General features: G+C 40.1%; 1 protein-coding gene across 3 annotated transcripts in view; it reads right to left on the bottom strand.

Moving 5' to 3' along the window:
- The window catches only part of KIF1B (kinesin family member 1B), a 133,923-nt gene extending 110,694 nt beyond the window's left edge, over positions 1–23,229 (bottom strand). For all 3 annotated transcript variants that reach the window (XM_067567388.1, XM_067567386.1, XM_067567387.1), the window contains exons 1-2: positions 22,968–23,229; positions 13,404–13,595 (exon numbers count right to left, since the gene is read on the bottom strand). In XM_067567388.1, the coding sequence (XP_067423489.1) occupies positions 13,404–13,509 (106 nt within the window). In that variant the 5' untranslated portion in view covers positions 13,510–13,595; positions 22,968–23,229. The remainder of the gene's footprint in view (positions 1–13,403; positions 13,596–22,967) is intronic.
- Between the last annotated feature and the right edge of the window lie 411 nt (positions 23,230–23,640).

Here is a 23,640-nt window from a genome sequence, read left to right as displayed (position 1 = left end):
ACAAAGCAGCCTTGGCTTACAAAAGGATAAAAATCCATACACCATTTGACCTATCAGTCTTTGTGCAGGAAAAGCCAGCAGCAGGTACAGCAAGGGGTGCCACAGACAAGAACATAAGTACAGCAACAGCAGCAGACAATCGAGAGAGAAGGGGAATTACATCTTGGATGTACCACAGAAGCAATGGCAGCCTTATTTGTTTGCAAGGTATTTAAATTGCACCCTCTAACAAGTAACTCCTATTTCTTGGGACCAGAAACTTTCCCAGACCATCCTCTGCAGCACTACTCAAACCACACAACGTTTTTCTTACTATTCCAATCTGCTCAGTCTGCTCCATCATTTGGTGTAGGAATTAGATAAAATTGCAGCCTCTCAAATTTAGTGGACCAACTTAATCCCTGGATATTACAACCTTTTTAAGAAACCAAGAACACTATTTGCAACCTCAGAAAAGTAGCTATTGCATCTGAACAGAAATCACATATACCTGAATTTTAATTGTATATTTTAATAAGTATATTATACATCCAAAATATGTATTTGTCTTATGCTTCACACAAACTTTGCAGAGCCTCATGTTCAAAGAGTAAAATGCACTCTCATAAACATGCACTCATCTCTGCAATCACCACTGGATGAAGGAGCACAAGATATAGCTGATATGAACCTCACTTATTTTAAAAGTCAGCCAGCCACAGTCTTCAGGGTCTCAGAGGCAGCACATTATCTGAACACGTGAATAGCTCTCACTCAAAAAAAAAATCTCTGGAATGGTGTATAAAGTAGTACAAAGAAGGGATGTTTTCACAGGAAGAAAGGTTTGTGGGGTGGGGGTAGCACATAAAAGGAGAGAAGCTATTATGTCCCTCATCTCATTTAAAGTACACACACTACATTTGGCATCCTTACGCCCATTAGTGATCAGACAGGTTACATCAAGAGACTTGCCACATGCTGTTCACTCTATATTGCATGCCAGTGAAGAATTAACTCACTCTAGTTTGCCCTTCAAATAAGCACCAGCAGATGGAATTAAATGGGGCTCAATCCCTGGATTATCTGACATACATTCTGTTTTGAGGAGGGAAATGGATTCAGAGATTACAATCCAGCAGGGACACTATCAACTTCCAGATGAAAAATAAAGGCCAAGAAGAGGCAAAAATCGTATGTGCAGTTTGGGAAGTTCATTTTCTATCCTTTGTGCCATTCAGTAAGCCTCTTATCTATCTGCTTCCATCCAGGTTTTTTTTTGTACTTAATGGGTTAAAATAACTCAGACATTCATGCTGCTGCTCCTTCCATACCTATCAGAACTGGAAGCACACACTTTCTTCTACTTCCATGACCAGGGGAAGACTAAGAGCTTTACAAGTTTGTTATTGAGAACAGGGTGGAACGAAGACACCTATAAACTGGAATATGATTAAAACCGCACACTCCTGTTTATTACAGGCTCTCTTTTTCAGATACTATGCAACATCGACTAAAGAGATTTGGCTACTTTGTTTTTATATATGAGAGAGAAAGGCTTGCACAACCAGTGAACAGAGTTAATATTACAAGAGACAAATGCAGGAAAATGGACACTTCCAGCCTGTAAAATAGAGTTTGCTTTTCAATCAGGACATTGTTTGCATTTTTCAAGCCATTAGAAAGAAAGAAAGCCAAACAGAGACTAAGAACAGCTCAAACTGGAATTCAACAGGATTCACTCCCCACATGAGGAATTCAATCCCTGCACTGGGAGGAACGCTGAGTGGGGGAGGGAGGGAGTGATGCAGAACAGTATCAAAGCCAGCCAAATGCTTGCCCACAGAAGCTGCTGGAAAGCCTCTCATCCTCAGCTGCTCTTGCAGATCCCGTTGCTATAAATACCATCTCTGCAGTTGGTGTTCTGGGAAGAGAACATGCCAGCAGACTTTGCCTCAAGTGGAAGCTAGTTGCTTGAACCATACCATCCTAAAGTTCAACAATCTTGATTAAATCCCTGTCCAGACCTCCAGTTTGTCCCTTGAACATTTCAGATATACGAATAGCTCAGAAGATAAAACATATTTTATGAACATAGCTACCTTCCAACCTCTATAAGGCATACAATAAAACCATTAGCCAGCTATTAAAGAAATAATTTTTGCTTTTCATTTTTGACTCTTCCATTTCCCAAAAAGATATTGTGGTCTTTAGAAATGGATCAAGGCTAAACTAAGAGGACACAATGGGATGGATTGATTTCAATGACCGATTTTCATCATCATTTAAATCAGAAAGCAGAAAACCTTTATTTAAATAATAAATTTTAATCCTGTTTTGCATTTGTACTTATTTTCCTAAAGAAAGGTTGCTTCTCACTGATGGGTAACCATTAAAATGTTACTTTTAAACTAAGTATAATCTTTACACTAAATCTGGTGCTTTTGCTAACCAGATACATTTTATCTATACACATGTAATCAATCTATAGACAGTTATTCAGATACTTAATTTTTAACGTTTTTTTATTATGTTAGAAAATGGTAAACGAATTTCTTATTTACTAGAGATTAATTTTTGACTCCTGATTCATGTCAAGTTGGATTTGGAAATTGGAATTCAATTTGAAATTAACAAAAACAGCATTTTAAAATTAATGTTAAAATTACATTAGAAGCGCTGAATACATAAGAAAAAACATCAAAACATCTGCTTTTCTGATTCCTTCCCCCTCCTCCAACCACAGTCATAATGCAATAACTTAAAATTAGACTGATTCATCATCTTGCATGGGTCCCCATTTCAGTCAAAGAGGACACTATGTTTTTGCATGGCAATTACTGACTTTTCATTGTTGTGAGATCAGCTTGCGCTGTTTTCTTGATGATGCATTTTCAACAAAGCAGTAGGTGGTGGCTAGTGAGTCACTCCCAGATCTTTGGGACACTTACCTTTACTATAATTTTGTCCAGTTTTCTGATTCAAGATGCTTTCAAAAATGTAATCATCCTCAAAGTTGAGGACATCTATGTATCCCAAAACAGAAGAATCCATTTATTTCCTCCCCTTACCACATCATTCTGATAACATTTCTATAATGCCTTCCATGTGAGCATCACAACACAATTATAGAAATGTTTACACAATTATGAGGTATTCAAATAGCCATTTTACAGATGGGGAAGACCAGAAGAGAGATCTAGGCTATGTCTACACTATCATTTATGTTGGCAAAACATACGTTGCTCAAGGAGGCAAATATTGCACCCCGTCAGATCAACGTAAGTTACTTATGCCACTCGCGGGGGTGGTTTTTATATGCCGACAGAAGAGCTCTCTCCCATCGGCACAGAGTGTCTTCACCACACGCACTGCAGCTGCACTGCTGCAGTGCCATATGTGTAGACATGGCCTAAGTGACTTCCCCAGAGCTGCCTCTCAGTCCTGTGCCTTGACAGGAGGTCCAGGATTTGGGAATCCTTAAAAAGCTCACTTCAAAATTATTCTTATGCAAAGAATCTTTCCTCACTCCCCAATATAACAGACAAGAAAGCTTTAAAGAGCTAGACCAACTAGCCAAGGATTTTGGCTCTTTTATTAATAACTTCCCTTAAAGCCCCATTCTACTCCTCTTCCCCAACAAGGACAATATAGTTGCGCGCCACAGAACTGTGGCAGCACAAAACAGAAATGAAAATAGTGCATCATAATCACAAAAGTTTCTTGTTTGCCCCACTGTCAAATACAGAAGAAAGGTGGGACATCAGTTCCTCGGCCAAATAGTGAAATCCAGAAATATTTCACTGACTAAGTCTCATTTTTACACAGATCAAACCTAAGTTATTTGCTAAAAGAATGTGAAGACAAACTGAAGATTTAGAGTAGAGATAGGTTGCCCTTTGTATTTCACCCAGGGACCTCAGCGCTTTACAAACATTAAACCCACAACAAGATTGTGAGATAGAAATATTATACCCATTTTATAGATAAACACATTGACAGATAACTAAGTGACTTGCTCAAAGTAAAAGAGCAGCACCTCTGCAGCAATGGGAACAAAACAAGGACCCTAGAATGTCAGCCTTTGTTCCAACCACAGAGAACGCTCGAGTGCTATAAAGTTATACAGGAGAATGAAGCTGACACATCAGAGTCCAAATGACTCCTAGCATTCCCATTACATTTATCATTGTGAATTAACTTCACAACTCAAGCAGGTGGATGAGTTCCTTAATATAGCTACAATATGCCACACCTTCAATAATTCATTTGCCAAACTGGTTGTTGGTTCAAGGAAATGCCATCCTAAAGTGCTGGCAGGTTTCAAAAACATAAATGCTCTGAAATGGTCTGATCATCAGATTTAAAGTTCTTTCACCAAGACCAAGCCTACCAAAAAAAGTGCAAACATTAAAAAATGGGTGGAGGTGGAAAAAAATAACCAAGTCAAGAGTCATATTGCCCAAGAGAAAAAACAAAGAGGAAAAATGTCTTCAGTGCCAACATTTCCTGGCAGGTACATGTCATGCATTTCATGTCAGAGTGACAAGGGTACTGCCAGCTTTACTGCTGATATTCACAATTTGTACATTTCAGAAGAGAGGAGTAGTCAAGGATGCTATTAGTTTATAAGAGTGAACACTTCCACCTATTCTTATTCTCTTCTGGCTGCCAAAACCACACAATTCTTTTAAGAGAAAAAGCAGGAAATGTTGACTGCAAAGCTTGGACTCATGGGATTATTGGGACAGACAGGGTCGATATAGGTCGATATAACTACGTCACTCAGGGGTGTGAAAAATCTGCACCTCGGAGCGATGTAGTTAAACCAACCTAACGTCCAGGACTAGGTTGGTGAGAGAATTCCATCAATCTAGCTACCTACCGCCTCTCAGGGAGGTGGATTACCTACATAAATCAATCAATCACACCATTAGCATAGGTAGTGTCTTCACTGAAATGATACAGTGACACAGCTGCAGCTTTTTAAGTGTAGACATGCCCTTTCTTGTTTCCTCTCTGCCCTTCCCAAGGCCTTCACACGACTAGAGAGAGGAGAAGCAGCAGTTATGTAAACTTCCCATGTCTCCCCTGCCTAGTGACCTTGTCTAATTCAGACAAAAGCCAGTCTCTTCAAGCAGCATTGGTCTCACCACAAATTCAGACCTGACTATTCCAATGAAATTAACACCTTAATAAAACCATACAAAATAGCTTGGGTCACTCTTATCCAACCTCAGCTTTTATAATACTATTGGGGAGGGAGAAGGCTATCAGATTGTTTTGCTTTGTTCATTGGGGTTTTTTTTTGTTTTGTTTTTTTTTTTAAAACCACAAAATATATTGGACAGTTTTCTCCATTTGAAAAAATACACCTGAATAACTGGCAAAATCCCCATGAAGGGTTATGAGTCCTACTCTGAAGATCCAGTAATACAGGTATTCGACAAGAAGCTCACTGGGTTATTCAGAAAGCATTCTACCTCTATGAATGGGAACACTTACACCACATTACCAAACCAGACCATATGACTAAAACTCACATGATAAACTCACTTCACTCTGTCATTGGCATTCAAGTGCTAGAGTCTGTATGGGACTCTAGGTCAAGTTTCTATTGGCCAGACAACAGAATGAAATAATCAGCTACAGAAGGACAAATTATAGATAGAAGAATCAGAGGAAGCCTGACTTCCTTGGTGTGTTTTAAACCACTATACCTACTAAGGGGAAAAGAAATGCATATGGAAAGGACTTTAAGCATCTTAAAAAGCTATTGTGTGACATATAAATGAATAGGTTAGGAAAAGAAGTTAAGAGTCATCTTTATGGTAGAGGTCTCTGCATGTGCAATAAAGCGGTTATTTAACACCTCCAGCAAGGGCCAGTTAGCAAAGGGCCTTCTGTCACTTACGTTTCCAAATACCACATGCTTGGAGCAATATACATCCATGCCTAATATTTTCTGTACACCACATGAGATATGACAGAAACAGCATTAAACAGTGAATGAGCATCAGTTTGGACACAGGGTGGCTGTTAATTCAGGTTCTGGCATGAGATTTTTACTATCACAGACGAGGTAATAGAACGGAAATAGCTGTCTGCATAAAGGAGAGCTAACACTGCAGCTGTATATCTGCCTTTAAAAATAACATTAAGTCTTCTCAGCTTAAGCTGCAAGGCCTCATTTGTGCCTGGCAGGGCAGGCTACTCTGCTTCCTTAGCCAAGATTTCAGTTCTGTGATAATGCCATCCACCATAATAGAGAAACTATGGAATTCTCAAACCTCAGATCCCAGCTTATTTCTTATCCATTCACACTGGTAACAAGGGAATGTGTTAAGTGTTGTCAGGTTCCTTCAGTCTAACTGAATCAGACACACTTCAGCAAAAAAAAAAAAAAAAAAAAAAAAAATTTCCAAGGAGTTTCAAGTTGTAAAAAGCTGCTGTAAGTCAGCCAGGAAAGCTCAAAAATCACTGGTTAATTTTTGTTCCATTTTTTAAATCCCAGAAAACCATCTCTCTCTCTCTTTTTTTTTTTTTTTTTTTTTTTTTTTTTTTAAATGAATCTGATACTAAATGACAACAAATGTAGCTAAAACTAACAAAAATTTAGCTACCGATAGAAATAGCAGCAATTTGGAAGTGGAGTTCTTTGTGGTTCTTTCACTTCCAGTCATTTGACTAACATTCCTTTCAAATTGGCTTAAGAAATGGGATGTTTTTGTGTATTAATATTTACAAGCTGAATAGCTAGAATTTTAAAAGCAATAAACTGCACATTCTTTGCTAGTTGAATGGATATTTAAATGGAATCTTCTCTTCCAACTTCAGCCACTGTTCAAACCTCAATTTAACCCTGTTCTTTCGTTATGCAGAAATATGGCTTTATGCCTCTCTAAAGTGTTTGGACAAAGAGATTACCCAATCATTTCCACTGAAGTAGAGCAACACAGAGTTTCTTAAGAACAGATAAGTTTAGTTTGCAAATACTAAAATCCAAGAAGGAAAAATCTCAACATATTTACATTTGACAGATCAAGTAAAATAATGACTATTGCATGTACAGCATGCCTTTCTTCCCATGCATTAGATACTGGGATCATTTCGCCCTCTCATCACTAAAATGTAGCAATATCTGGGGTATAATGTAACATTTCTAAATTAATGGCTGGAAAGAAAAGAATACAACCTGAAGAACCTCTAATTATTTTAGTGGTTTAATTTGTTAAAATATGGAAGTTTAAGCTACTGAACAAAATGACAAAAGAACAGCTGAAGGTGAACCCAATACAATCCAGTAGACTAGAGCTGTTGAGTCTCCATATCACCAATGTTCTCATCATAAAGTTGCAGGTCTTCTTGAAACAAACTAAAGCATAATGATCCTCCAGCAAAAAAGTAGTCCTGGACACCACCAACCCCTTTCAAGTTTAGTTAAAGCTTTGCCATGGCTGAGTGTGCCCAATAGGACATATAAGTGTGTTTCGATTTCATTTAAGAGGTTTCAAATCGACTTTCCATACTAAGATGGTTTTTACAAATATTTCAAAAATCTTCATAAGTCATTATTGCCCAGTGTCAAAGATTAGGCTAACTAGAAGTACAGTTTGCTCAAAAAGGGATTCACAGCAGTAAGTAATTACTGGTACACAAAACAAGTTACCCATTTACTTTTCCATCTATACAATCCTATAGCAGTCAGGTGGAATTTTGAAAAGCACCTACGTGACTTAGGAGCAGAAGTCCTATTGACTTCCAGTAGGTCTTGTACGCCTAAGTCCCTAAGGTGACTTTCAAAAATGCCACTTGTCATTTTCATTCTTCACATATTAATACCAAATCTTCATCAGAAACCAGGAAGAAGCTAGAATTTCCTTGGCTGAGATGAGCCTGGAACTCAGTGAATTAAAGGAAGCTCTAAGTGCTTTTAAAAAAAAAACAAAAACCTCTAATTTGGCTTGACCTGAACCCTCCTGTGAAAAACATGCTGCTTTTTTAAACTGAGTAGTAAATGTTTTGCAACTTCTCAGTTCTCCAAGCCTATGAACATCTCCAACAGTTTCTCTGTTCTCCTCTTCCACTTCCAAAGACTTTATGGCAGTAACATTCAACTGCATACCATCTGCAATCCAGCAAGCAGCCCAGGCTTGCTGCCAAAATACCAATCCCTTAATGCAATGAGCACATGACTTCAGCTGGACTGCAGGATTTCACACTAACCTATTTCAATTCTGAAAAGATGATTCATTCACACAATTCCTTAAATACACAATATTATACCTGTGCTGACTGTTATCCCTGCAGTCCCTGTGCATCACCAGGGCCAAACCAAATTAAATTCACACTATAGGTTAGCATATTAAGAGAGAAAACGTAATGCACAGCTACAGAAAATGCATTTAATAAATGCTCAAAGAACTCACTTGAAAATTCCTGTGGTACTTTCTACCTACCTCTTTCAGATATTAAATAAACTCAAAATCCTGGCCACTCATAATAATTAAAATCCTACTGCACTGTTTGCGAGAATATTATCTTCAGCATCTTGCAGCTTTAGGTGAATACAGTATTCTTTATTTGACCATACTAATCACATAGTTTTGCTGTGTGCTGTTAAGCAACTGCCTCGGCATAGCCCTTTCACTGATGGTATACACATGATATACACATAATATTTGTAGGTAAAACATAAATGTAAGTAATTATCCATCTTTATAATTATAATGGAAAAGCTTAATATCAGATTTCCAAGGGTTTAACATACTGCTGTCACTTTGACCCATGAACAGAACTTACTAGACAAGGTCTCGGGTCCAAAGCACTTACTGGTAATCAAGTTGCCCACAGAAAAATTTATTTAAGGTGTTCAGAAGTTTCTAGAAAGGGAAAATAGAAACTAAACAGTTTACTCATTTTAAAAAAAACATTCCCTCATTATTAGAAGCTTTACAATTAACAGCGTGGGTTCAAGTCCCTTGTATGAACCAAGCTATTTTGACTTTTTAAAGAAGCGTTTGAAGTGACCATTCAGCTAACTACCAGTATTTTTATTATTTAGCATCTACAAGCCCGCACAGTGGATCCCCAATCAATTGTGGTTAGGATCACTGTACAAACATACAGGACAGTAAAACAATTCCTACCCCCAAAGTGTTTGCAATCTTAGGGTTTGTCTACACTGCACGGCTCTGTCAATGCAAGATATACAAGTAACATAACTGACGTCGACATACTTGCATCGAGTAGCCACACTGTCTTCACTACACCATGTCCACAGGAGACGCTCTCCCATCAACATAAATTATGCTTCTCGTTCTGGGGGAGTACCAGAGTTGACAGAAGTGTTCAGCAATCGACTAAGCATGACTTCACCAGACCAGCTCAATCGATGCCACTGCATCGACAGCTGCTCAGTGTAGACAAGCCCTTAATTATCACCACAAAAAGAGGCACAGAGGTGAAATGACTTGCCCAATGTCACACAGCAGGTCAGCAGCTGAACTGGGAATAAAACCCAGGTCTGATTCCCAGTTCGTGCCACTGAAGCATGCATCCTCTAGTTTCATATTTCTGTGTTACTCGTACTATGAATGGATACCAAAAACATTTTAAATGTTAAGACTCAATTACTTCTATAATTAGAGGGCAGTATTTTTTTTCAAAAGGTCTGTTACTTGTGTTTTTGGCAACTTTATAGAAACATTTTATAAATCTAGTTTGGTTTTCACTATTTATACTGTTTACTTAAATTCACTCAGCTTGGACAGTGAAATTCAACTGATACTAACAAACAAGAGAACCCTTTTTTTTTTGGTTTACATCCATTAGCACAATGTAGTTACATTTTCAATATTGAATCAAGAGCAGGTAAACACCAAACACTTTCACTGACATTTTAAAATATTTTATGAACGTATTTGCTCATCCTACATTTTGTAAAGACTTTTCGTAAAAATTATTTTTGAGATCTGAACTATTAGTATCCCCATGTAAAAAAATACTTTATGAATACTTTTGAAATTAAATTTTCAAGCAGGCATTCAAGCTATCACATCTAAAACTTGAATTTTCATAGTTGGAATTTTTTTTCCTATTTCCAGTGCTTTTGTTTTCCTCTTACACCAAGATCACTGACTTGTCAGCAGGAATGGCCACTCCAAGTGACAACTTCCATCACTCCACCCTGCATGACTCACTCATTTTAAAGAGAAACATACAAAAAGCCACATGTTCTAAAGAACTCAATCAAGGGACACCAGCACCACATCACATGTTCTCCCAATCCACTACTTGAAGCTTTATTAGGCCTGGTTTACAGATTGCATACCATTATAACTTTCAATTACAGGTGTGCTTTTTGGGGGAGAGGAGGTTACTAAAATAGTTACACTAGTACAACTCCTAATGTGGATTCAGTTATATGCTGGTATAAGCACTTTTATACCAGTATAATTGCATCCCCATTAGGGGGGTGGTCCCACTTTAACAAGACCAGTATAGTTAAAGCAGTAAAATTTTACTATGTTTAGACAAGACCTCCACCTCCATTTTAGTTCATAGCAAGCCTATGTTTGCTTGTTTTGCTGTTGATAAAAGGATACACTGCACAGCAAATCTGAGCAGGTTACACTTAATCTCATTGGGATTCTCTCTCTAGGTAACAACCCCAATAGCATTGCTAGGCACTGGCAGAAATTTTAACAGCCAAAGAAGCCAGCGTGTAAGTTCTGCAATTACAAAGGCACTACAGCAAACCTGGTTGCCATTCCAACATTTAAAAGATGTTTCAAAGAATTTGGGTAGAGGTTCACTTAGTTTTTTCATTTGCCTAAAAAGCAGAGAATGAAGATTGAGTGATTATCACTGGTATCTTTACTACTTGCTACTCAGCACTTCTATAGCTCCTTTCACCTGAGGATCCTAAGTGCTCTGCCTCAATTGCACTGCAAATTAGACACCTTTGTATACCATTTAATGAGATGTTTAAAAATCAAGCTTGAACACAATTTAAACTGAGCAGCCTATCACTGAAGCCAACTAGCATAGACAGAGAGAAACCATGCAAGAAAGAAATGTTTAAAAAAAAAAACAAAAAACCAGGTACCAGATGAGATTCTTATCTAGATTACAGAACTTCTATGACATTCTTTGGCCCTTAGAGAGACAAGATGAGGGAGGTAATTTTTTATTGGACCAACTGCTGCTGGTGAGAGAGAAAAGCTTTCGAACTTACACAGAGCTCTTCTTCTGATACTAGCCAGACACTGAAATGCGAGTTTAAACTATGCTTACGCCCTTTTCTAAATTCTTTTTTAAGCCAATATAGACCAACCCTAACGTTTACATTTATTTTACATGGTTGTAAGGAGTCTTGGACAGGTTAGAGTGACTTGCACAAAGTCAAAATGAGTCAGAGACAGCCAGGAATAGAACTCAGGAGTCCTAAATCTATGTCCCCAGATCTAATGTCCAGGCCATCAGCACAGAAGAGGAAAACACTAACTTCAGATTGGATACAGTCAGACCAAAGCCTCCTACGGACTCTTTAGAGAGTAAGCTCAGCAAGAAGCGTCATTCCTCCCACCCACTTCTTTTCCCCATATTTTATTATCTTGTAAACCTGTTCTTTTCATTTAAGACAACTCATTTGTCCCCCACTGGATTCCTGACATATTTTCCTTCTACTGTGAAGATGGGGCGGGGGAGAGGAGAAGGAAAAGAATTAACTCAGATTCCAACTGCAAGGACTCCAGAGCAATTGCAATTTAAGACTCTCTTCCCATAGTCTTTAATGGTCGTGGTGATTTAAACCTGACCATGTCAGCCAGCTTGTATGTGTGACATGAGACCCAGAAACAGAAGGCTTCAGATTACACCATTCTGAGAGAAAAAAATGCAGCAGAAAGCTGGAAAGGAACTGCTAGCTATGTTCCCATCTCCCACCTCCACCTCCCCACCTTCTTTTTTTTAAAACTTGGACTCAGTTTATTGGAACCTTCTCTTAAGTGATACTGTATTACCATGCCAGGCATTCAGCAAGTGGACCTTAGTACCAGTACCACCATCAGATAAACTGGCACATGGGCTCCCAGAAATATGCCAAGCACCCTTGTCACTGGACCATGAGTGAGACATTTCCACACAGACCTAGAGCTGGAAGATCTTAACTTAAGCCTCTCCTTTAACTCTGTCAAGTCAGCAAGAAAACCTCATTTCAGAGTTAAAGGAAAGGCTTGAGCTAAGGTCTTCTAACTCCATGCCTGTACAGCATTTCCATTATTTTAGTTCTCCCATTCTAAATTGCATTGAGCTGTAATCTGGCAGGCAATATTTAAACATTAAAAGATTTTTTTTAATTTGAAAGTAAATCTGCATCTACAACATTTTAAGTCCCAGTTTTCATTTTGTTTTTTGGGGGACTTTCAAATCTACTAGACTGAAAACTTGAATGTATTTCTCTTTCCAATATCTTCCATCATGCCTGTAGTTAGCGTATTTGTGCTGAGATCAAGGCTCTCTCCTACATAGCCCATCTCTTTTAGTGATGCTACAACCAGTATCTTAAGAATAGACTGATGTCAAAAACAGATTTAACACTTCAATGCAGGATCATTCTGAAGGAGCAGCTCAGCTCAAAAGGAGCAAGTCCCAGTTACAGAATATTAATGACTGGTAACCTAACCACAAGCAAACAGCCAAGTAAATGGCGTATGTTTTTTCTGAGATTACCCAGTAACGTAGTGTTTGACAGTCTGCCCCAAGGAACAGACAGGCAGGGAAGCAGCCAATATTCACATGAAATTGGCTGAAAATTAAAAGCTACATAAAGGGTGGGTGGGTTTAGGTTTTAGTTTACATCTTATGAACAGTTCCCCTTTGTCCTCCAACTACCTGTCCCTCCAACTCTTGGCCTCCTCAATCAGCCCAACACGAAGAACCACCTCAGGGGGGAGATGGTCCTGGAGGCTAAAGCTATCCCAACTCCAAGTAATACCTCATTTGATTAAATGATTCAAACAGTACTATGTTAAAAGCACGCTAGGAAACCTTGAGTGTGCACCAGCAGAGCCTACATGGACCAATGTCAAACATATGGGCACTTCAGAAATCACACCCCCACAGACCATATTACCCAACTGTGTAGGCAAGCCCCAACACTCATTTCATCATATTCTTCCCCCAGAGCTCTCAGTTCAGCACCAGCAAGGGCTAACATTACCTGCAGCAAAATCAAGATATCCAGGATTTAACCTTTAGTCAAAGACCAAAATAATGAAGTCTGCCATAAGAGACTTGCAAGAGCAAGAAGCTTCCCCAAGAGGATAATTCCAGATGCTCTAATATGCACAGTAGTCAGTTTAGTCTGATCAAAGAAGGGGATAAAGGAAGGGAATAGGGAGAGCAGAGCAGAGTTAACTTACTGGTTGAGTTGCCTTGCATCTGGATGATGCATTTGGATTCTTTGCTGGTCTCTCTGGAATTGAAGGGCCTGACCCGGACAGCCACCTTCACAGAAGCTCCTGACATTTTGATATCTTGTAGTGTAGAGTCCAGAAACCAGATGCAAAGCTTTTTTTAAAATTTTCTTCCTTTTTATGATCTCTTGGAGTTTTCTAAAGAGAAAAGTGAGTTTCAGTTACTTTAAAAATACATTCAAGACAGATGACATTAATGGATGGGGAAGGGAGGCCTATCTGTAAGCTTGCCTCACACTAACACATACAATATATCACAAGTTTTTAAGTCTATGCAAAGAATCCAGAGCTACAGACATCCACATCATGTCCCTAGTCAATGCCTATCTCAACCTATGCAGACTGCTCTTGAAGTGAACAACTAAGTGTTTTCACTCCTTGCCTCCTTCCTCAGAAAGGGTAGAAACTAGCACCACTGGCATTTCTTGCTGCCCATAGCACCAGACAAAAGAAACCCAGTTCTTCGTGTTGTTTTTTCATTTCATTGCACATATAACACCCAGAGATTTCCTCTGCTCAAAGTAAATAAAAATCTTAGGGTGATGGATTGCACATCTAGTGACCCTTAAGCAGACACTACTCTACAGAGAAACAAAGACACTGCTGCCTTTCAAAGAGATTGCCATCTAAAATTTCTACCTCAGCAGATGTCCACCAATGCATTCATCTGCACAAATCATAATAAAAATACTTATGGTACAAGTCCTGTCTCATCCAAATGATTGAGGACTTTTAGTGGACAAAACAATGACGCACTGCATCCAGCTCTAAACTAGAAGGCAAGTCCACTCCAGATAACAGTGCAGGCCAGAACCATACACCCTGGAACCTTCAACATCTCTCCTTTAGGTACTGTTTAACAGGTAGAATCCACATTCCTTCTACCAATGCTGGGTCTGTGCTGGATATCGCCCCATAAATGAGGATATATGAGTCACAACACCCAGAAATTGATCCCATAGTTAACTAAACTCTGCATCTCCAATAGAAAGGAGAATTTTTATTCCAGGTTTATAAGCACAATTCTGCATGTCTTCAAATTGGACTAGGAAGAAAAAAGTACAAACATGATTTACCAGCTGGTAAAAAAAAGAAGTCTTAGGCATGACCTAACTCACTCTATGACATTTTTATATGGCACAGACAGGTTTAATTAAAACTGCATTACTTCATCTCACAAATGGCAGAGGATGACATTGCACCACATGGTGACGGAAAGGTTGTCTCATCCAGGAAACAGGACAGGTTATTTAACAAGAATGTTCCTCCTCTCAACTGTTTATCAAGATAGCTAACCAGGTGATTGTTACAATTTTAGTTGTCAACATTAGTCAATAAAATGTAATTGGGTAACAATGAAACTAAGGTGACAGAACGTGACAAGTCACAGAGACACAAGATTGAGATACCTAGTTCTCAATTGCTGCTAAGACAAACAGAATTTAAATCAAGTCTCATTAAAAGCTCTTCCACAGAGGGAAAGCTAATCCAACCAGAGCAACTCTGAATGACCTATGATGATCTGCAGTGAGCAAGCAGATTCTGTATTTCATGTACAGTGGATTACCCTCCCCAGATGGTTATTCACTGTAGTCCAACACTACAGAACATTCTCGTACGGCAGGTAGCAACAAACATAAGACATCACCACCATTCCTCACCCGAATATCAGATGACTGGATTTTTTTACATTCCTTCCTCCCCTCCTAAAGTGATATGATCCCTGTGAGTACCAGTACACTCTAGTCTGACATCATGTAGCTTTCCTTAATGTTCAAGTAAACCTGCATAATGCTGCTGCAGAACAGCAAGCTGCCTGAATAGAAGCAATTCACTGAATTGGTCATGAAGTCCAACTTAGGGAAAGATCCAGTACTCCCTAGAACCTGTTACAAACATATTAATAGGCAGTGAATTCATTTGGCCTAAAAGTGGAGAAAGGCAATTATATGGAACATTCATATGGTAAATTCTCACAGAACAATAGTGGAACTGGATTTCACAGAGTGGACAGAAAGCCTTTTGCGGGGAATGTGCTATCTGAAATTTTACCAGACATTTTGCTGAGCGGTCTTTTACTTTTTACTCCCCCATCCAGCCTGATCAAGAATTTGAAATACTTTTTGACATTTGTTAAGCAGCTAACTACAAGTCCTAGCAAATCCAGGGTAATTAAGCAGGCTATGAAGATTTTTTAGAAGGTAAACTTCCCAAACTTTTGAGATTGGATTAGTTTAATAAAAATGCTTGGTTTGCATTATTGCTTTTTTTCTTTCAGACAGCTTAACATTGGTTTAATTCCAAATTGAACAAAGTATTTTATACTTTCACTAAAGTACCTTCCTGGATTGTATTTTAGTTTTTGGGATAGAATTAGTATTTACAGAAGGTTGAGTGATGGAGGATTCATTTAAATATTGATTTAGCTGTAAGGCCAGCTAGCATTTTTAAGCCAATAGGTTATTTGAAGCAGCATTACCCAGTCCCTTCTTCTACCTATCCCTGAAACTTCAGAGGCCTGCACAGACTTCATTTTAGTTAGACAGTTTGCAACTAAGTACCCTTTACAAGTTACTGGCCATTGAGATGCAGCTGGTTAAAACATACATAAGAATTAGGCATTTAGGGTTCCCGCCCCACAAACACACTATAGTACAGCTTCACTTCTTTCAGTGTTAATTACTGATTCACCTTCAGTGAAACAGGAACTGGGAACACTTTCATAAACAGATTGAAAGCTTGTCCAGTATCAGAAGAGCTATATGTCCTATTATTAAGCTGCAAAAAGTACTTTTGTATTCTCTATTTAAATGCTAAACTGTAACTTCCTACAGCATAAGAGATCTCCCTGTAGCAAGCATAGGAATATGAGTGAGGCACCATTTCGTCACCTTTCTCCAAGGATAGACACACACCTGGGTGACAAGAGGCTGTGTTGCATCATCAGGAATCTTGTTTTTACACAGAGATCAATGGATTCTTCACTTAAATTGGATTTAAATGGAGGGACGTGACAGTTACAAAACCAGCCTTCTTTCCCCAATAAAGATGGTAAATAAGATCAAAAGACTGCAAAATGTGCAAGGCTTAACTTTATGAAGAGCAAGATGTGCAGTTCCAGAATTGGAAACAATGCTCCCACTGACAATACTATTCATTTAGAACCTTCCCTAGTATAGAATCTGGCTGCCAGACCGACCTGCTCTCCTCCCTTTGTGACATATTTACAAGCATCACAACAGCAGAATGGTGCAATGGAAGTTCTAGAAGCCCTCACTTGCACTGCAGGACAAGTGTTTTACTTCATTTGAACTTTTCGGCTCTATTAATTGTTTAGAACACAAGATGATTTTGGTCACGTTTCTTCCTTTTCATCCCCCAATACCTAATTCAACAGAAACTCAAGAAACAGTTCAAGCATTTAGCTAAAAGTCTCAGTCATCTGCTGGCCCTTGACAGTAAAGAATCAAGGACAAAATGCTTCCTGAATTCTCGTTCGTAATGACATTGCTTATTGTTGGATCAGAATTTTTTTAAATCAGGAATTTTTCTGCTGCAGTGTTAATCAATTCCTTTCTCCAAAACCCAGATTAACCACTATTAAGTGAGCTTTGCATGCTCCAAGCCTAACTTACAAAATACAATAAAAAGAAAATGAACAGTATTTCATACTCCATTCTTTTCAATAACTCTCCCCATGAGAATGAGCTCCCTCTACACTGCAGCAAACAACAAAATCCATGAAAAACGGAAACAGTTGGAGGCCTCAGAACAGTTCATCATCCTACATGAAAAGATTTGAAGAAAGGATGTGGGGAGTGAGGCCAGATCAGTATACAATCATCCAAAATTGGAATACAAAAAGCCAGGTATTACTTCCTGATGTATTTCTGCAAAGCTCTTTCAAACAGCAGCAGATAAGTAATGACAGCTGTCCAGGAACACCAAAGGGCCTTGAAACAACTCCAGTACTGGGTTTTTCATTCTTATTACCCAAGCCATATTTTCAGACATCACATTCAAGTATAATGAACTAATTTTATAAATAAATGCACCTTATTCACCTTAAAAGGCTCTACACATTGACAGGATACCTGTCATATGCAGGACATCACAGACTTCAACTAAAGGCTGAGGTATACCCTGTTCTAATGGCAGCAATCAATAAAATGAAGTTCAGACACAACTGGGTCACTAAAATAAAAAAACAAACAATCCAGAGGACAAACTGATGAGCTGCTTTTGCTTATAGGTTGCCCAAATGTTTTCACATCCTTTTTCCTACAGTTATGGTTACACTGCACCTCATGTTTTACTTTAATCTCAGATCTGCTACTTTTCACAGCTAAAAAAAAAAACCCCACACATTAAGATGTTTGCTTAGGGTTACAAGGATATTCCAAACATGTTTCTACTGTCTCATTAGGCAAGATCACTTTTCAATACATTGATTTGGCATGTAGCCTAAGACCCCATTAGTTTCAAATTTGGCCAAAATTAGAACCAATGGCTTGTACTTGTATAGCAATTTTAAACAGACCTCAAAACACTTAAAATGGGTTAATGTCTTTCTAACATACTGAAGCACAGAGAGGTTAAGTTACTTAACCATGGTATCACAGCAGCCAGTGGTGAGTTAGAAACAGACCCCAGATCTCCTAGCTCCTGATATTCTTACCACTTCAGAACACCGCCTCCCTACAGAATTGTCATAAGAGATGCATCCTGCAAGAAAATAGCAGCTGGAGTTCATAAACTTTGATCTGTGTTTCAGCCAATAAGAGTTATAAACTCAGATTTTGCTCCTTATACTCCATAGAAAGTTGCCAATAGAGTCATCCCAGAATGAATCATTTTCCTAATGACTTGGAAAGAGTTTGTTAATTGTCTATTCTTAGGCATTTGTTCTGCCTGGTTTCAAACTGGGACAAAAGTGAAAAAAAGACTGACTCTCCTAAGAAAGAAAGAAAATGGCCATACTGGGTCAGACCAATTGTTCATCTAACCCAGAATCCCATCTTCCAACAGTGGCCAGATGCTTCAGACAGAACAGAACAGAGCAATTTCTAAATGATCCATCATCCTCTATCATCCAGTCCCAATTGATAGCAGTAAGAGGCTGAGGGACACCCAGTTATACTTTGGGCCTTCACAACATCCCCTGACAACAACTTCCACAGATTGACTGTGCCGTTGTGTGAAATACTTCCTTGTGTTTGTTTTAAACCTGCTACCTATTAATTTAATTGGGTAATGCATGGTTCTTGTGTTACGTGAAGGGGAAATAATGCTTCTTTATTCACTTTCTCCATGCCACTCATGATTTTTTAGACCTTCATCATATCCCCTCTCCCCCCCCTTTGGTCGTCTCTTTTCTTAGATGAACAATCCAGTATTTTTACTTCCTCCTCATGCAGAATTTGTTTCATACTCCTAATCCTTTTTGTTGACCTTCTCTGTATTTTTCCAATTCTAATGTAGCTTTTTTTTTGAGATGGGGAGACCAGAACTGCATGCAGTACTCAAGGTGTGGGTGTACCATGAATTTATATAGTGGCACTATGGTATTTTCTGTCTTATAATCCATTACTTTCCTAATGCTTCCTAACACGGATAGCTTTTTTGAGTGCTGCTGAAAGTGAGCAGATATCTTCAGAGAACTATCCAGATGATTCCATGATCACTTTCTTAAGTGGTAACAGTTAATTTGAACCTCATCATTTTCTGTGTATAGTTGGGATTATGTTTTCCAATGTGCATTACTTAGCATTATCAACAATGATTTTTATTTGCCATTTTGACACCCAGTCTTGTGAGATCCCTTTGTAACTCTTTGCAGTCAGCTTTGGCTTAAGTATTTTGCATAATTTCTGTATTGTCTGCAAACTTTGCCACTTCATAAATGATCTGGAAAAAGGGGTAAAAGTGAGTATGTTGAACAGCAGTGGTCCCAGTTCAGATCCTTGAAGGACCCTGCTATTTACCTCTCTCCACTGTGAAAACTGATCATTTATTGCTGATCCATGAGGGGACTTTCTTTCTAATCCAACAACTGCTTACTTTGCTTAGGAGCCTTTGGTGAGGAACCTTGGTAAAGGCTTTCTGAAAGCCCAAGTACACTATCAACTGGATCATGCTCATCCATGTCTGTTGACACCCCCAAAGAATTCTGATATTAGTGAAGCATGATTTCTCTTTACAAAAGATGTCTTGACTTTTCCCCAAATAGTGTTCATCTATGTGTGATAATTCTGTTCTTTAGCGTCAACCAATTTACCTAGCATTGAAATTTATCTTACCAGCCTGCAATTGCCAGGATTGCTGCCTCTGGAGTATTTTTTAAAAATTGGTGTTACATTAGTTCTCTCTCGAGGGTTGATTTAAACAATAGGTTACAAACCGCAGTTAGTAGTTCTGCAATTTCACATCCGTGTTCCTTCAGAACTCTTGGGTGAATACCATCTGGTCCTGGTGATTTATCATTTTTTTCCAAAATCTCCTCTATTGACACCTCAATCTGGGACAGTTCTTCAGAACTGTCACCTAAAAAGAATGGCGCAGGTGTGGGAATCTCCTTAACATCTCAGCAGTGAAGACCGATGCCAAGAATTCATTTAGCTTCTCTGCAATAGCATTGTCTTCCATGAGTGCTTCTTTAGCACCTTGATCATCCAATGGCCCCCCTGACTGTTTGTAAGCTTTCTGTTTTTGATGTACTTTTTTTAAAAAGTTGCAGTTAGTTCATGCATCTTTTGCTAGCTGCTCTTCAAATTCTTTTCTGGCCTCCCTAATTATACTTTTACACTTGACTTGCCAGAGTTTATGCTCTTTTCAATTTTTCTCAGCAGGATTTCACTTCCCGTTTTTAAAGGATTTTTTCTCTCTCTAACCGCCTCGTCTACTTTGTTTAGCCACGGTGACATTTTTTTGGTCCTCTTATTGTTTTCTTTAATTTGAGGTATACATATAGTTGGAACTTCTATTACAGTGTTTTTTAAAAGTTTCCATGCAGTTTGCAGGTGTTTCACTCCTATGACTCTTCCTTTTAGTTTCTATTAAACTAGCTTCTCATTTTTGTGTTGTTTCCCTTTTTTAAGTTAAATGCTACTGAGGTGGGTTTCTTTGGTACTTCCTCCGCTATGAGGATGTTAAATTTAATTACATTATCGTCACTATTACCAAGCACTTCAGTTACAGTCACCTCAACAACCAGATCCTGTGAGCCACTTAGAATTAACTCAACAATTGCCTCTCCACTAAATCAAGAATTGCACTGTCAATGATTTTATTAAGTCTTTAACATGAACCATCACCTGGTTCTAAAAAGGTGAGCAGTATCTGAGCATCTAACTAGCTATCTGTCAGGACACAAATAAACCCTTGATTGCTGTCTCTTCTCTATCAGATTCATATTTACATTTTTCAAACTACCATTAATTCCCACCCCAACCTTAGCACTAAAATATCTAAATTTGTCATTTATAAGCAAATTTTAGAATAATTTACTTTTCATCATTTTAACATTTTTCACATTACAAAAGCTGACAAATATAAAATACACTGGTCAGTGTCCTTTGGGATTCCAATTCACTGTGACTAGTACAATGTTTGGGTTAAAAACACAGAAGCATCTAATTTTTATTTATTTATTTTGCTAAAGCTTAAAGACTCAAAAATTTCTATGTATTTTGGAGTTTTGTACAACCAGTTTTTAAAAAGTACAATATCTAGATTTGGGGCCTATAGCTACTTCAGAGTTTCCCTTTAAATTAAGTTTTCAGGTATCTAAAGGGATTTTGTAAAGTGCCAGTCACAATAGTATCTACAGGACAAGGATTCCAGCTTTGGTAGCTGTCATCGGTATTTTTCCACCCCACCCAAAGAACACCTATTTTAAATAAATAAAAGCTAAAAGGCAGAATGGAACTTGAGGACAGCAATATTAGGAACTTGAGTTAATAAATAAATAATGACAAGCTGAACAACAGTTACACAGAGTTAAATCTAGTTGATGGTCTTATACCCAGACCTCCATTTTCAAGCAGCAAATGGAGTTTAGGCTCTCTATGCAGAATAGATATTTGAGAAATGACAAACTATGATATCATCTCTGCTTAATCCAACTGACAATTGAACCACAATTGAAAACAAATTCTGAGTTCTACATCTCTTAGGATTTGCGTACCACAGTGTGCTACCTTTTTAATTAAAAACTGGCTCCTAGGTAACTGTAAACTAATCACTTCACCATCATTAATCGGGGCAAGCACAGATTAGCCTGTGGAAAGTTAACAGAACAGCTGTTCAAAGCAGTAAGACTCCATGAACAAGAGGACCATAAGGAGTCCAATTTTAGGTACTCTACCAACCATCAGCCAGAAATAACAGCCTGAGACATCAGCTGGATTGCTGCAATGCAGGATGACAAATTACTTTGATTTTTTTTTTCCTATTTAAATGGAAGCACTAAAGCCAGTTAAAATACTGACTACAGGCACCTCTGGATACAGTGTCAAAAGCCTTCTCAATACAATGACTTGCCCACACTCAGAAATGCAAATGGGTATAAATATAGGATTACGCATAATTGATCAGCACAGGCACTGGGATTTCACACAAGTGAGGAGGGAAGAGAGGGGAAAACCACTATTCAAACTGAAAGACCCTGAACAATTGGGCACGAACGTAACTTCGCTTCTAAACTTGATTGAATTCAGCCCGCCAGCCGTGACTGGCAGTACTAGCTCCGCACCCGGGTCCGGGGGCTGCATTCAGTCAAACCACAGCTGCCAGGCCTGCCATTCTCTGTCTCCTGCCCCCTCCCTCCCTCCCGATTCAGCTCCGAGAGGATTGTCCGTGCATCATCCCAATATGGCTGCCCGGGTGATTATGCCGTGCTGAATACAGGGGATAAAAGCACTATGTACGGGGCCAAGAGCGCAGTAAATCGCCGGCTCTTCTGGTCTCCTCCACCCTCGCCCTGCAGATGCTCTGGGATCACCCTCCGCTCAGAACCCAGGAGGCGGCGGCGGCGTTTGCTCCCTCCACGCACCGCACCCCTAGAAGCGGAAGAAGGAGGATGCAGAGATGCGGTTCGATCCGCGCTTCGGGGGAGGAGGGAGGATCTGGGCCCGGCGGCCCGGGGGGAGAGCAGAGGCTCTGTCTGGCACCGAGCACCTCCTGCGGGAGGGGGGGGGGGACAAGGGAAGACAGGTGCGCCGGGGCCTGGCAGGCACAGCATGGGGGAGGAACGGCTGCGAGCGAGCTCCCCGCCCTTGGGCCGCTGCCCTGACAGCGCAGGAGCATCTCCCTTGGCAGCAAAGCTCCGGGACAAGCTCCCCCCTTCCCCGCGGGCTGCTCCCTGCAATCCCTGCCAACACCGCCCCCGCCCATCGCCACCGCATTATGGCACCTGCCTCTGCCCACCCGACTCTCTTCCCCCCTCCCCCCGTGCCCATCGCACCGCATCCCCCTCCCCCCCTTTCACGGGCGGCTCCCGTCGGCGCTCACCTTGGTGGGGGGCCGCAGGCCGCGGCCAGTGGGGGGGCCCAGAGGAGCCCGTCAGCAGCAGCAGCAGGAGGAGGAGGCGCTGGAGATACGCAGAGCAAAGGCGAGGAGGAGAAGAAAAGGGCCGCCCAGCCCCATCACGGAGCCCAGGGCACCCCGGTGTCGGGAGGGAAGATGGGAAGGAAGGAGAAAGGAAGGGAGAAGGAACCCCCGGGAGGACCCAGCAGCAGCTGCGCCGCCTTGGAGGGCTGCCTGCAAACTGAGGCGATTCCCCTCCGCACAGCGCAATAGAGCCCCACCCCCGTCACCAAGCAACACTTCCCTCTGCCAATCCCAGCTCGGGCGACGCCCCTTCCGCCAATCCCAGCGCGGCGACCTGGGATGAGCGGCCAATCGCATCGCGCCCTTCCTCCTTTCCTCCAATCGCAATTCGGAACAGAAGAATGGGTCCCGCCCAACTCCATGCCAATCACGGAGGGGGGCGGGACAGCGCTGCCTCTTTGACCAATCCCACTGCGGAACGGCGAGAAGAGCCCGGTTCTTCATCTCTTTAGCCAATCAGCGTTGGAAAGAAATTGTTCGCCTGTCTCCTCTAGCCTATGAGGAGAGGCGCTAGGACGCACGTCATGTTCGCTTATTCCCTATCCCACCCGCTTGCGGAGGACCACTGCCGACT

Source organism: Emydura macquarii, unplaced genomic scaffold (assembly GCF_026122565.2).
Source record: "Emydura macquarii macquarii isolate MOO-44397 ecotype Brisbane River unplaced genomic scaffold, CSIRO-AGI_Emac_v2 contig_2768, whole genome shotgun sequence".
NCBI lineage: Eukaryota > Metazoa > Chordata > Testudines > Chelidae > Emydura > Emydura macquarii.
The sequence above is the reverse complement of the archived record's forward strand: the minus strand, read 5'-3'. Positions and strand labels throughout refer to the sequence as shown.